The sequence below is a fragment of the Mustela lutreola genome, chromosome 9, assembly GCF_030435805.1.
Source record: "Mustela lutreola isolate mMusLut2 chromosome 9, mMusLut2.pri, whole genome shotgun sequence".
Lineage (NCBI taxonomy): Eukaryota > Metazoa > Chordata > Mammalia > Carnivora > Mustelidae > Mustela > Mustela lutreola.
In genome coordinates, this window is record NC_081298.1 from 100,035,864 (window position 1) to 100,048,968 (window position 13,105).

The 13,105-nt window shown below is 40.2% G+C and overlaps 1 protein-coding gene across 1 annotated transcript; it reads left to right on the plus strand.

Moving 5' to 3' along the window:
• The first annotated feature begins 10,072 nt into the window (after positions 1–10,072).
• Positions 10,073–12,814, plus strand: LOC131808087 (lithostathine-like). Its single transcript, XM_059134019.1, has 6 exons — positions 10,073–10,126; positions 10,441–10,528; positions 11,083–11,201; positions 11,400–11,537; positions 12,129–12,255; positions 12,535–12,814. Exons 2-6 carry the CDS (start codon positions 10,450–10,452, stop codon positions 12,600–12,602), a joined length of 531 nt encoding a protein of 176 aa, XP_058990002.1. The 5' UTR covers positions 10,073–10,126; positions 10,441–10,449; the 3' UTR covers positions 12,603–12,814.
• The last annotated feature ends 291 nt before the right edge of the window (positions 12,815–13,105 follow it).

The following is a 13,105-nucleotide window of genomic DNA, read 5'->3' on the forward strand; positions in this document are numbered from 1 at the left end:
TGCTAAATAATTCAGACACTTGGAGCTTTTCCTGCTGTCTTCTCCATTTGAAAGCAATGTCCCTGATCACCCTTTAGTCCCCATTAGTGGTGCAGAACTGTTAGTCATATCCTCGGTAGAGGAAAAAGTTTTATTGTGTCATGCATACCCCCTGTGAGTTGAGAGCTTGCATTTATGAGAAGCTGGTGGGCTACAAAGTCAAATTCTTGACTTTCCTCAAAAGATGTACTAAGCTCTAGGAGGCTAAAGAATAAACATCAAAGGATTTGAGTTTCTAATGGTCTTTCCTCTTAATAAAATAGAGCAAGTAGAGCTCTCCACCTCTTTGCTTAATAGAAAAACATAAATGTTCACCACAGTGAGCACCACTAGAATTTTATATAGGAAAAAATTATTTTGAGGATATTAGAAGCCCATTTCAGTTGTGCTGCTAACTTTGAGTGAGTCATGACTTGCTGGACATGAGTTTGTGGGATTTCTGTCCAACTGACCTTATAAGAATCCAAGTTGAAATTAGTGATGTAAAGCACTTTGAAAAGAATAATAGTAATACCTCTGTTTGTCCATGGTTACATAATAGTATTGCCAAAGTTTTTTTGCATCACTGGTCTCACTACATGATCATATCATTCCTCTGGATTAGAAAGGGTCATGTGAGCACCGTTTCTCAAGAATGGACAATTTACAACAGAGAGGGTAATTCCAGATTCACTGATTGTCCAAACAAGCCAAATAGTGTACTGGATTTACCACACTAGTCTTCAATTGCAGAATAAACACCAATGGATTATAAGTCAGGAAACCAGGTTTCTAGCCTCAGTTCCAACAAATAATAGTCACATGACCTTGGGGAAAAGCCCTTAACTTATGAATCTCAGTTGGCTCTGATTCAGACCAGAAATAGTGCTCAGGACTGAGGTAGAACAGTAAACAAGAAGTTGTAGTCTTTTCCATTACTGAGCCCATAGCCCAGAGGGGAAAATAGGTAAATAATTATAATAAAGTACATATAGTCAGTATGTTATGGGAACATATAGCAGAAGAACCTTATCTAGACAGGACTTCAGGACAGATCTTCCTGAAGAAGTGTGATGTTTAAGATGAACCTAAACGTTACCTAGGAATAAGCTGGGGAAAGTATGAAGGAAGGAGCAAATGGGTGTTTGATAAGGAAAGAAGAACCTGTGTCAAGTGCCTGAAACCAGAGAAGACATGGCTGTTCAAAGCATCATTTTCTCCACACTGCTTCCATCCATTTCAGACACAGAGTCCTAACAAAGGTAGCCAGTGTTTTCATAGATCTTCCCACTATCTTACGAAATTTAAATTTACTCTTCCAGCTTCCAGCCTAGAAGCTGCTGACCTTGGACTAAATCCTCAGATAGCCCTTGAGACAAATTACTGTCACTCCTACCTTTAGCCTGTTCAGTTTGCCTGGGTTTCAGCCTTCATTTCATGACTTGCACCTCAATTCATCAAGGGCGCATGATTCCGTTTTGAAAAATCTATTGTTTATGACTGACACCTTTCCCTAAGACTCCTAATATTTCCTTATATTGCCTCAGATCTTCCAAATTCAATACAAATTCCTAAGGCCTTAAACCACTTCAGCTGTCAATGCTTGACATTTATCCTCAATCCATCACCTCAAATGAACAAATCTGTGTCTAATGCACTTGTTTGTACGCATCCCTTGCATTTACAGTTCTGGATTTGGAAGGCTGTCCTCTTTAAGAGTTTCCTCTGTGCTCTTTAGGCATGTTGATGATCATACCTTCCCAGTCCAGAAAGATTTCTCAGAATATACTGCAATTAAGCTCTTGTATTACCTAAAGTTGGAACAACTGTGGGAAAAAGTACCACCTGAAAAAACCTTGAAACACATGTCTTAATTTTCACAAAGTAGAACAACCATTATCAACCTATGTTTGCATATATGTGTATCTAAATTCATACATGTGAACACCTCTACTTACTCAATAAATCTCAGTGACATTATTAAGGCTCACAGTGCAACTACAGGCAAGAATGACTTAGAGCAATTCCTAGTTGCAATAAAAAATTAATTAGACTAGTATTCCATGCAGTAAATATCTTTGTATAGAATGACATTTAAACTCTTCATGAGGCTTAGAAAAGGTAACTATAACCAATCACCTTCTGAAAATTCTATTAGCAGAAAGCAAATACAAAGTTCTAAAATTAATGAATCCATCAACTGAGGTGAAACCTTTCAAAAACCTATCATGTCAGAGAGCAATTAATTGGCTCTTTTTTGGAACTTAACTCATTGCCAATGAATGCCTGAAGAATTTTAATTAAAGTAGTGTAGGGTCTAGGGTCAAGACGAGTGAACTCTGGAGCAGAATTTGTTCTCATCCTGAGTTGGTCACTAATGTGCTGTGTCATATAGATTAAGTCAGGCTACCTCTCTGTTCCTGAATTTCTTCATTGTAAAGTGGAGTTAATTAACACCTGCCCCGCCTAACATACAGGGTAGTTTTGAGGATAAAAGTAATAGTGGATGATGTTGGAAATTTAGACAATTGTCTACATAAAGAAAGTTGGAATTCTCAGCATTTGAATGATTCACAGTGTGAGCAGGAACAATGTCAGCCCTTTTCTAGAAATAAGGATTGATAGTTTTGTATTTTGAGTAAGTAAAGACAATCTTGGTAACTCCCTGAACACATTCTTTTTCTTAGTGTCCATTAGGTTAATGTAGCTTAGCAAGTAATCACACATGGCTGTTAGTCACAGAATTTCCCTGGTGTATTCAATCTCCTCCATGTCTGATTTTCTGGTCTTCTAAATGTCAGGTCCATCCCAATGGTAAATTGAACATCTTAGAAAAAAAAAATATATTTCTTCTCTCATGGTACAGAAGTTAATAGCCTTGCAGCAAAGGCCAATGCTCTATTTCTTTTTTATAGGAAAACAACAGCTTTTCCCTTTGAGAGAAGTGGGTAACAGTGATTAAAAGCACAGCTTGGTGTTTGAGTTTTAATCCCTATTTGGTTACTTTTGTGAAACCATAACCAAATTATTCACCTTCTCCAAAACTTTATTTTCTTTTGTAAAAAATGAGGGAAAGCATAGCTGTTTCACAATGATGATCTGAATATTACATATGATAATTTATGCAGAGATCTTAGCACCATGCCAGGCACAAATTAATGCTGAATAAATTGTAGTTATAAATAGATGAGTGCCTGCACAAATTAGTCTGTCAGTTCTCTGATAACACTGAATTTTTGAGAAAAGTTCTTTCCTAGATTGGTAACATATGAATAATTTTAAAAAATAAATATTGTTTCATTGCATTTAAGGATAGATAGAGAATGAAGAAGGCTGGGCAAGCATTGCTCACTTGATGTCCTCAAGGGAGCATTGTTAAAGGTTAAAGAATAGGTCAAAATGTTTGCAACTAATAGATAAGCTGTGGAAATGATTCAGAGGAGTCACTTCACTGAAGCCTCCATTTGTAGACCATAGTTATATGTTTATGCCATTCCACTGAAAATTATTGAACATCTATTATGGCACTACCAGACACTGAAGATAATATTGTTAGGTGCCATTGATTACATGATTGTATGTGTTAGGTATCAGCTTAAGGCTATCAATGCATTATTTTAATTCCCATAAAAACCCCCATGAGATGTGTCTGTCTTATCTGGGAGCTCAAACCCTTAATCACTATGCTTTCCCTGATTTTCCCTTTTACTAGCCCACTATCTGGTCTGGAAATGTATATGGGAATCAGTATAGGAGGTCCATCAAGGTACCACAACCTTAAAGCATCTGTACTCTCTCAGATAATTTTCACCCCTTGTGAGAATCCTCCTGGGAGTCCCAACCTCATGCTTTCCTCTACTCCACACACCCAGCTTCCCTACCTTAGGTGAGTCACCTAAATCCAAGTACTGCCTGAGGGGTGGGACTGGCACTTCTCACCACTTCCTGAGAGCATTGCCCACCTGAATTTGTTTCAGGAGTGTTTCTTTCTCTGACATTCTCAGTTGTCTTAGATCAATCCCAAGTTTGAGACATGTCATTCCTCTTCTGCCTACTACTTAGTTTGGGGTGTCTGGTTATTTTACCTTCCTTACGTAGAACTCTGTCTCTATCTAATCCTCCAGTTGGTGTCTCCATATTGCTACTGCCCTAACTCTTGGTCTTCCCTTTGATTGCAGTGGAATCTTATTCATGTTTTTATTCTCCCCTAAGCAACTGAGATCAGTTTTTGAAACATAAAAAGGAGAAGTGTGAAAAAAAGAAAGCCTTGGATGTCATGCACTGTGTTTTCAGTAGTATTCTCTATGAAATTTCCTTTGCTCCTCGTTGTTCTCACTTCAGATCAAACATGAGGCACAAGGAGCAGAATTTTTCTTTAGTCCAAGTTCTTAATTCTAGCTAACTCGTAAGATCAGATATGTTGAGGGATTTCTGATTATCTGTTTTCCTTCTACTTTTGATCTTTCTTTTTTATTTTCTTTTAGTAAAGTGATCTCAGAAATAAACCTTCAGAACACTCCCTTCCATCGAACATATTTCTTCATTGATCTGTGGTCCCCATTCTGCTTTTTGTTGTAGCCCCAAACCCAGTGTCTTAATGTATAGAATTATTCTTCTTATTAGACTCAAATTACTCACAAGGAGGAATTAGAAACAGACAACACCATCAAGTTTTACTCGTTTTGAAAGATGTCATGAAAGAATGTGTCCTTCTAGTGATCAGATTATCCCCCTGACAAATTTTCCCATATATGTCGGTAACAATGTTAAGTACTTTAAACAAAGTGTTCTTACTTCTCCATAGATTCTGAGTTCACAGAACTTAACAAATCATTACAATTTGGATAAAATTATTTAATTTAAAATACTATGTGATAATTCTTTAAATATATTCTGTTAATGCAAATATACAAGGACAGCTCAGTGGGCATATGTTTTCATTTTGGAAACAGGTTGTTTCTAAGAACCAATATGAAACAATAGAATGAAAATTCTGTGACAGCTCCATTTCCAGACTGTTTACATATTGGTGTATTTCTCACAAACCTTGCTCACAAATGATCCCTCTGATAGAGTGAGATATGAAGATGGCCTTTCCAAGGATTATCTGAGATTTTAATATGGGAACAACAACTCTGTTTTCCAGAGTGTCTCTTGACTCACACTCCTAGTATTCCAGCCAACAACAGGAGAATTGTATAATGTCCTTCAGAGAACTCTTTGTCCAACATCCTCATCGGAAAACTGAGAAACACAGATCCAAGGAGGGTAAGATAAAGACATTTACTCAAACTAATATGTTAATGGAAGAAATAAGGTCTTCTAAACCTGTGAAGCATTATGAAATTAAATACAGTTGCTATAATTATCAAAATCATTATGAATTAATAGATTGACTTATTCAATAAACATTACTGTACGTTTGATGTTCTAGGTGCTGGGGAGTACAAATTCATGCTTGACCAATAAAGTATGGTAGAAATGGCATAATGCCATTGCTCAACCTAGTCTAAGAGGCTGGCATCTTCTGCTTTGCTCTGTGGAAGTGCTTACCAACAATGAAAGAAGTACTACTATCCCGACATCTCCATGCTGTAAGAAGTCCAAGCTACACAGAAAGACCCTGTGTTGATACTCTAGCTAATAGCCCCAACTGAGCTCTCAGCCAACAATCAGCATCTGACTACCACCCATGTGTGTCATCACATTTGAAGTCCAGTCCATATGATTCTTCTTATGACTCCAGCTCTAGTCATTATCTGTGTGAGAAAGTCCAAGGGAGAGCTGCATAAGTAAATCCACTCACAGAATCATAGGAAAAAATGTCAGTTGTTTGTTTAAGCCACTAACTTTGGGATAATTGCTATACAGCAAGAGATAATCACAAGAGTAGGTGAGGAAAAAATAATTTAAAGATTTTTAAACAGAAGAATAATGATAAATTCCATTTATAACTGAACATGTTGATCAGGTAGGGCCCTAAGATCAGAATCTTTGATGGTGGGAGTTAAACATTCTATCCCCTGATCTCACCACACACCCACATTTAGTTGGAATTTGAGGGTTGCTGGATGGAACTGAGTGAAATTCCTCCCCTCATGTTCAGAAATCTAGGAAAAAAACAAAAAGTACCAGGCCCCTTACACATGACTTTAGACCTGTGACTGATAAAGTATCAGATTCCAATTCTTGTAACAGGCTATTAATGTAGCATCTAATGATCCCTGCTTCCTGGTAATTACACCCTTGGGTAATTCCATACCTTTACTGGAGAGGGGTGACCCATTGAACCAATAAAATTATGCAGAAATAACCATGTGTAATGTCTGAAGCTGTTTTGAATGACATTAAAGCTTCTGGCTTTGCTTGTCCTTGGGTTGTTCATGCTAGAGGAAGCCAATTGACATGTTGTAAGGATCCTCCAAAAGCCCTATGGAAAAACCCAAGTGATGAGTAACTGAACTCTCCTATCAGTGGCCAGCACAAATGTAGCACGTTAATGAGTTATCTTGGAAGTGGATATCTCAACCCTGGTGAAGCCTTAGATGACTGTAGCCTGGCCAGTGTCTTTGTGAACCCTTATCTGAAGTTCAGCAGTACTTTTAGGTTGATTTCTATGAGCTAAGTCCAATAAGTTTAAGTAATTTGAAATTATTTCTAGTCTTCCTACATTACTTAATTAAATGGAAATTAATTTTTCTTTAATTTCTAGTATCATATAGTATATATGTAGTAAGCAATGTATATAACATATATGATTAAAAGAATAGTTTTATAAGTTCAGATATATTTAAAATAGCATGTAAATATACAACTACAAGTTTAAAATATATATAATTATTGTTTAAAAATATATGACTACTAGTATATTTGAATTGTTCTTTGTCCATAGTCCAATAATTTTCTTCTCCTTTCATTCAGATGTAACTATTTGGAATTCTGAATTTATCACTTCCCTCTTTTAACATAATTTTATTATGTATATAAATATACCTCAATGATATATTGTTCACTTATTTTATTTTGATCTTCTAAATAATTAAAATTGCGCATTATATTATCTTCTTTATTTTAATCTTTTCCCAAATTGTAATATCTTTGAGATTAGCCATAACTGATGCTTTTAACTGTGATTCCCTCATTTTCACTGCTGTAATGTATTATCTTTCTTATTCAAACCAAAAATATTTATCCAACTCCTTGTGAATGGACATTTGGCTTGTTTTTAATTTTTTGCCATTGTAAATAAGGATGCTATGAACATTCCTGTATATGCCATTTTGATACATATGTAAGCTGTATATCCTAGGAGTGGGATGATTGACTGTATCAGAATATAAGGTAATCCCAGTTATCCCAAGAAGTTGTACCAATTTACACTACTACCGGCCAAAAAGCAGAGCACTCATTGCTCCAAACTCTCACCAAAATTTTGGGAAATCAGACTTTGTTTTTTGTTAATTTGGAAGGTGATTATATATTTTTCCATTTTAATTTATTAATTAAATCAATAAAGTATTAGTTAATATTAATTATTGTGCATTATAATTAATTTATAAATTATAAATATATTAATGAATTAATGAATTGGATTGAATTAAATTAAAATTTTCATTTTAATTAATTTATTTAAATTCAAATTGTTCAGATACAGTGTATTATTTGTTTCAAGGGAAGAATTTAATGATTCATCAGTTCCATATAATAACCAGTGGTCATTACTCAAGTGCTCTCCTTAACACTTATCATCTAGTTACCCCTTCCCTCCACCCACTTCCCCTCCAGCAACCCTCAGTTTGATTGGTAAAGAGTGTCTTATGGTTTGCCTCCCTCTCTGTTTTTATCTTTTTTCCCTCCCTCCCTGATGTTCATTTGTTTTGTTTCTTAAATTCCACATGAAATCACATGGTATTTGTCTTTCTCTGACTTATTTCACCTAGCATAGCACCCTCTAGTTCCATCCATGTCATTGCAAATGGCAAGATTTCATTCTTTTTTGATGGCTGGGTAATACTCCATGGTGTGTGTGTTTGTGTGTGTGTGTGTGTGTGTGTGTGTGTGTGTGTGTGTGTTTGACAGAGAGAATGAACATCTGGGTTCTTTCCATATTTTGGCTATTGTTGATAATGCTGCTATAAACATCAGGACATACATGCCTCTTCAGATTTCTATTTTTGTATCTTTGGGGTAAATATCTATGTTATCAATTGATTTATAAATTTAGGTGCCCAACTTGGAGGCCTAAATATTTACAGTTGTTCAATCTTCTTGTTGGATAGATACCTTTATTATTATTAAACAGTGCCTTCTTCATCTCTCGTTACTGTCTTTGATTTACTCTGGCTTTCTTTTAGCATGATGAATGGTTCTCCATCCCCTCACTTTCCATCTGCATATGCCTCTTTATCTAAAATCAGTCCCTTGTAGGCAGCATATAGATAGGTGATGGTGTTTTGTCTTTTCTATTGTCCATTCGCCTACACTATGTCTCTCTTCCCTGGAGGGGGGCATTCACACCTGCCGCTCTTAAGGAATCCCTCACAGAAGAGAGAATAATATCCCCTCATTTGTTCCAGGCTTCTTTCAGATCCCTTCTTCACCCTGTGTCTGAGCCATCTGCTGATCCAGTAGCACAGTGTTTCTTTGTTTTGTCTCTAGCACACTGTCTGGGTTTCAAAACTTCAGATTTTAGGGACCTGGCATGGCATGGACCTGCTCTGATCCTCTGAGGGAGAGTCTCTGCACATTGTGATCAGTGCTGGCTTGTCCCAGAAGGGCAGTTACACAAACCCACAGGGACTTGGAGTTTAGGGTAAAACATGGAAAAAAGTCAGTGTCCAGGTTAGATGCCCTCAGCAGGTGTTTCTGCTCATAAGCTAATGAATGGAGCAGCTCAGTGATGCCTATGGGCTCTTTTGTCCCTGGAGAAACAGTGCCATCTCTCCCAAATGCACTCCAAGAAGGGGTACTGTCTTACCCGGTGCAACCCAGGGGAATCCTCAGACCATGATGTCCACTCCTGGGCCTCTACCCTCCTCTCTCCAGAGCACCTCCATACCTACCAGGCTCCACCCAGCAATGGTGCAGACTTGGAGCTTGACTGCTTGTAAAAAACTTGCAATTATTAGCCTCTCTCATTTTCCCTGTCAGTTTTTCTTGAGCAATGCCTTGCACCCTGCTCTCTCTTTCCCTCTCTCTTTTTCTCTCTTCTCTCCCTGCTCAGGGCTCCCTCCCGTCTGCGTACCAGTGATTCTTTTCTTCTCCAGACCATGGCTCCACATCCACATTCTCCAGGGTGGCCTCTTTTCTCCTGCTAGTTGTGCAATTGGTTCCCTCAGTCCTCAGACTGGTTCCCTGGCTATTCAGAATGACATGACATTTATCTAGCTGTGTTCCAGGAACAAGGCCACCATAGGGTCCCTCTACTACTTCACCATCTTAACTCTGGCTCCTGGCTTGCCTTTTGAGTACACTATCATTCCACGTTTCCTTCACATCATGCCACAATATTGAAGCAGCAGCTTTGAACCATTGTTCCTACATGTTGTTTCAGTTCTTTCTTTTCCTTCAACTATGACTTTGCCCTCCCAGGACTTCAATTTCTGTGCCCACTAATTTTTATTTATTAATTTGTCTTTATTTACTCATATAAGGCAATGTTTAAAGAAATTCATATATATGCTTAGAGGGGTGAGTTCTTGACAGATTGCTCAGAAATACACTCTTGACATTTTCCTCAACCATCAGTATTTTTTTTTAAATTATGTACATGAGCATTTCTGCCATAGAGCTGCCTTTCTTACCTGAAGTTTTTTAGAATGCAGTATCTGGCAAAGGGTGGAGAAAGTTCAAACTTCACCTGTTTCTGGGGAAAGGGCTGGCCTGCCACCAGGAAGAGGCAACATCTGTGCAAATTCCCAGCCTTTGATGGGAAGTTCCCTCCACCCCAATGGCGGGAATCTCCTCTAATCCATGCCAAGCACTTCCCCATGACCCCTCTTCAGGCCCCACATTCCTGTTATTCATTTCAGCACCCCTCCTTCAAATTTGCTTATAAAAGCCCAGTCTTCTCTGACCTGACAAACCATTACAAATCCCTGCAAGACAGGTGAGTAGAACCTGAGAGAAGATGAGACCTCATGGCAGGGGTTCTACTCTACATATTGGGGGGAAGGTACAGGAGAATTGCTGTCAGACACAGAGGAGCTCTGATCTCAGCACAGCCAGCTTGGCAGTTCTCATGGGGTAGGAAAGAATACAGACTTTCCAGTTCTTTCCAGAGCTATACAAGGGGACAGATGTCACTGGGATCAATTTGTTCCTAGGAGACTAAACAGTGGAAAGACAAGGAAGACGAGGGACATCTCTGCATGCCCTCTCTCCAATCATGCTTTCCTTAGTGATCTCTGATTGCTTCCTCAGATCCCAGACATGATGCTGCCTCCCACAGCCCTCCACAGCATGTCCTGGATGCTGCTTTCCTGCCTCATGTTCCTGGCTCAGGTCCAAGGTGAGCTCTCACTGTTTCTCGGATGGGAGCCTTGTGACTGCTCAGGACCAAGAAGAAGAGGAAGGCTCCCGTGGTAGTGGTGGCATAAATCCCCACACAAAGAAATTGCCTAGAATTTGTCTGTCATCACTCCTTCCTTCGGGGTAACCAGGGGTGGCAGGCGTCCCAGTGGTCCTCTAGCACTGTAAGGAGGTCACTTCCATTTTGCCCCAGCACTCTCAGTTATGTTGATAGGTGAAAGTGGAAAAGTGTGAAGGGTCAGTAATGAGATACAGGGAAGGAGAATGAGGACCCAGGGCAAGAATGGTCAGCCTAGAGTGGGGGAGGGTTGGACTTAGAAGGAGAAGGATGAAAGAAAAGAAGATTCCTCATTTAGTGGGGTCGGTTCAAGATCCAGAAATCCTGAAAGTGTTGGCAATGGAGAGAGGCAGTCAAGACTTTGGCATCACTTCCCCAAGCACTGGCCTGATACGAATTCGCCTGGGTCACCTCCCTAACCTGGTCCCCACTGTCCTATTTACTTCTTCCTTCTCTTTGGTTTCCTTCCACCCTAGGTGAAGACTCCCAGAATGATGTGCCCGCTCAACGGATCAGCTGTCCCAAAGGCTCCAAGGCTTATGCCTCCCACTGCTATGCCTTCTTTAGGACACCAAAATCCTGGGTGGATGCTGATGTGAGTACTTGGATTTTCAGTTAGGGTTTTAAAGGAAATTGGGGGGGGGGGGCGGTCAGTTCCATTTTCCAGAATTTCCTGAGCACAAGATTGAGCACACACCTCTTTCACATATATGCCCTTCTCCCCTGTCTCTGCTCTGCCCTCCACCCAGTGATGTCTCAGTCTCCCTCTGAGTTCTCTCCCTTCCCCACACAGTTGGCCTGCCAGAAGAGGCCCTCGGGACACCTTGTGTCTGTGCTCAGTGGGGCTGAGGCATCCTTTGTGGCCTCCCTGATCAAGAACAGTGCGAACACCTACTCAAATATCTGGATTGGGCTCCATGACCCCACAGAGGTATGAACTCATCTTCTCTTTGTAACTCTCAGGCTGCTATTACCCCCAGGCCCACTCCCTGTCCCGTGTGCCTGTCCCTAAAGAGCCCTGGAGCTCAGAGGTCATGAGGGGAAAGGGAAGGCTTTGCATCAACTCAGCAGCTGAGTTCTGTGCAAATCCCTTGTCTCTAGCTGAAGTTGATCTGCCTCCTGTCACACTTGTACACAATTTGCACGTGAGGTCTTATACTTCAGTTTTCTGAACTTCACAGAGGCTGCACATGTTGTGTTGAGGGAATCCTATGTGAAGATAGGATCCATTTTTCTTCTATATAACAGACACTGTCTTTGGGGTTCAGGGGGTAACTACAAATGCACCACTAATTGCTGTTCAGCCAGGAACGTGTTATTCTGGGTGGTTCTGTAGGTCTTTGTCACTATTGGTTTGGGAATCTGCCAATAAGAGCAGAGAGTTAGGAAGAGTTTCCCAGAGGAGAGCTCTGGGTCCAGGGCAGCAGCTAGATGAGAAAGCAAATTTGGAGATGCTGGGGAGGGGTTCATGCCAGGAGAACTCTGATGGCCATTCAGCCTCACCAGATTTTATCTTCTGTAGGGCTATGAGCCCAATGCAGGTGGATGGGAGTGGAGTAGTGGTGATCTGCTGAATTACCTTGCCTGGGAGAAAGACCCCTCCACTATTGCAAACCCTGGCTATTGTGGGAGTGTGTCAAGTAACACAGGTAAGTAACAGAGGAGCTACTTCCTGCCCAGAATTTTCCATCCTCTTTCCCCCATTTCTCGGCATGACCTTCAGAGGATCCTTCTGAGCAAGAAATGTAGTATTGGTTTGCCTTCCCACATTCCCTTTCATCTCTCCTTTCTTTGAGTCTCCTTCCTCTCGTGGATACTGGGCAGAATGAGAGAGAGGCTTTGGATCCTAGGCCAGAATCTGGGATGCCTCTCCCTTGGGTTCAAGAGCTCCACTAGCTACATCTACCTGAGCTCTTTTTTCTCTCTAGGATATCTGAGATGGAAAGATTACAGCTGCGCTTCAGGGCTACCCTATATCTGCAAGTTCAAGGACTAGGTCTGAGGAGACATCAGGAACCCGGGTTTTGTATGCAGCTCGTCATGGACTTGAGACCAAGTGTGAAGACCCAGTCTGGAAGGGAATAATCTCAAACCTGACCACTTCATTCTGAACTGTCTTCCTCCCTGCTCATTTATCTTCATGTTCTTGTGGTGTATTACATGGCCTGGGATCTGAGAATGCAATAATAAATACTTCATTCCATTTCATGTGCTTTTGTGCTCCTATCTCATAGCTAGACTCTGAAGAAGAACCAGGTGCGGGAGGAATTCTGGGACTTGCCCCGGTCCTATGTTATCCATTCCCCCAGGAAAACACTTAAATGTATATCCCGGCAGCGTGTTTTTGATCAGTACATAGTCTCTGTTTATTCACATGTGTTGTGTACAGAAAAGACACGGCTGTCCCACACACTCTATTGCACATTACTCTTATTTGTGACACAAACGGGCTTAATGGTGTCTGCTGTTTTTACAACAGCACTTCTGAAATCATTTGCA

Coding starts and splice junctions, on each gene's coding strand:
- LOC131808087 (XM_059134019.1), top strand. CDS start 10,450: ATGATGCTGCCTCCCACAGCCCTCCACAGCATGTCCTGGATGCTGCTT. Junction 10,529..11,082: donor GTTCCTGGCTCAGGTCCAAG/GTGAGCTCTCAC, acceptor CTTCCACCCTAG/GTGAAGACTCCCAGAATGAT. Junction 11,202..11,399: donor AATCCTGGGTGGATGCTGAT/GTGAGTACTTGG, acceptor TTCCCCACACAG/TTGGCCTGCCAGAAGAGGCC.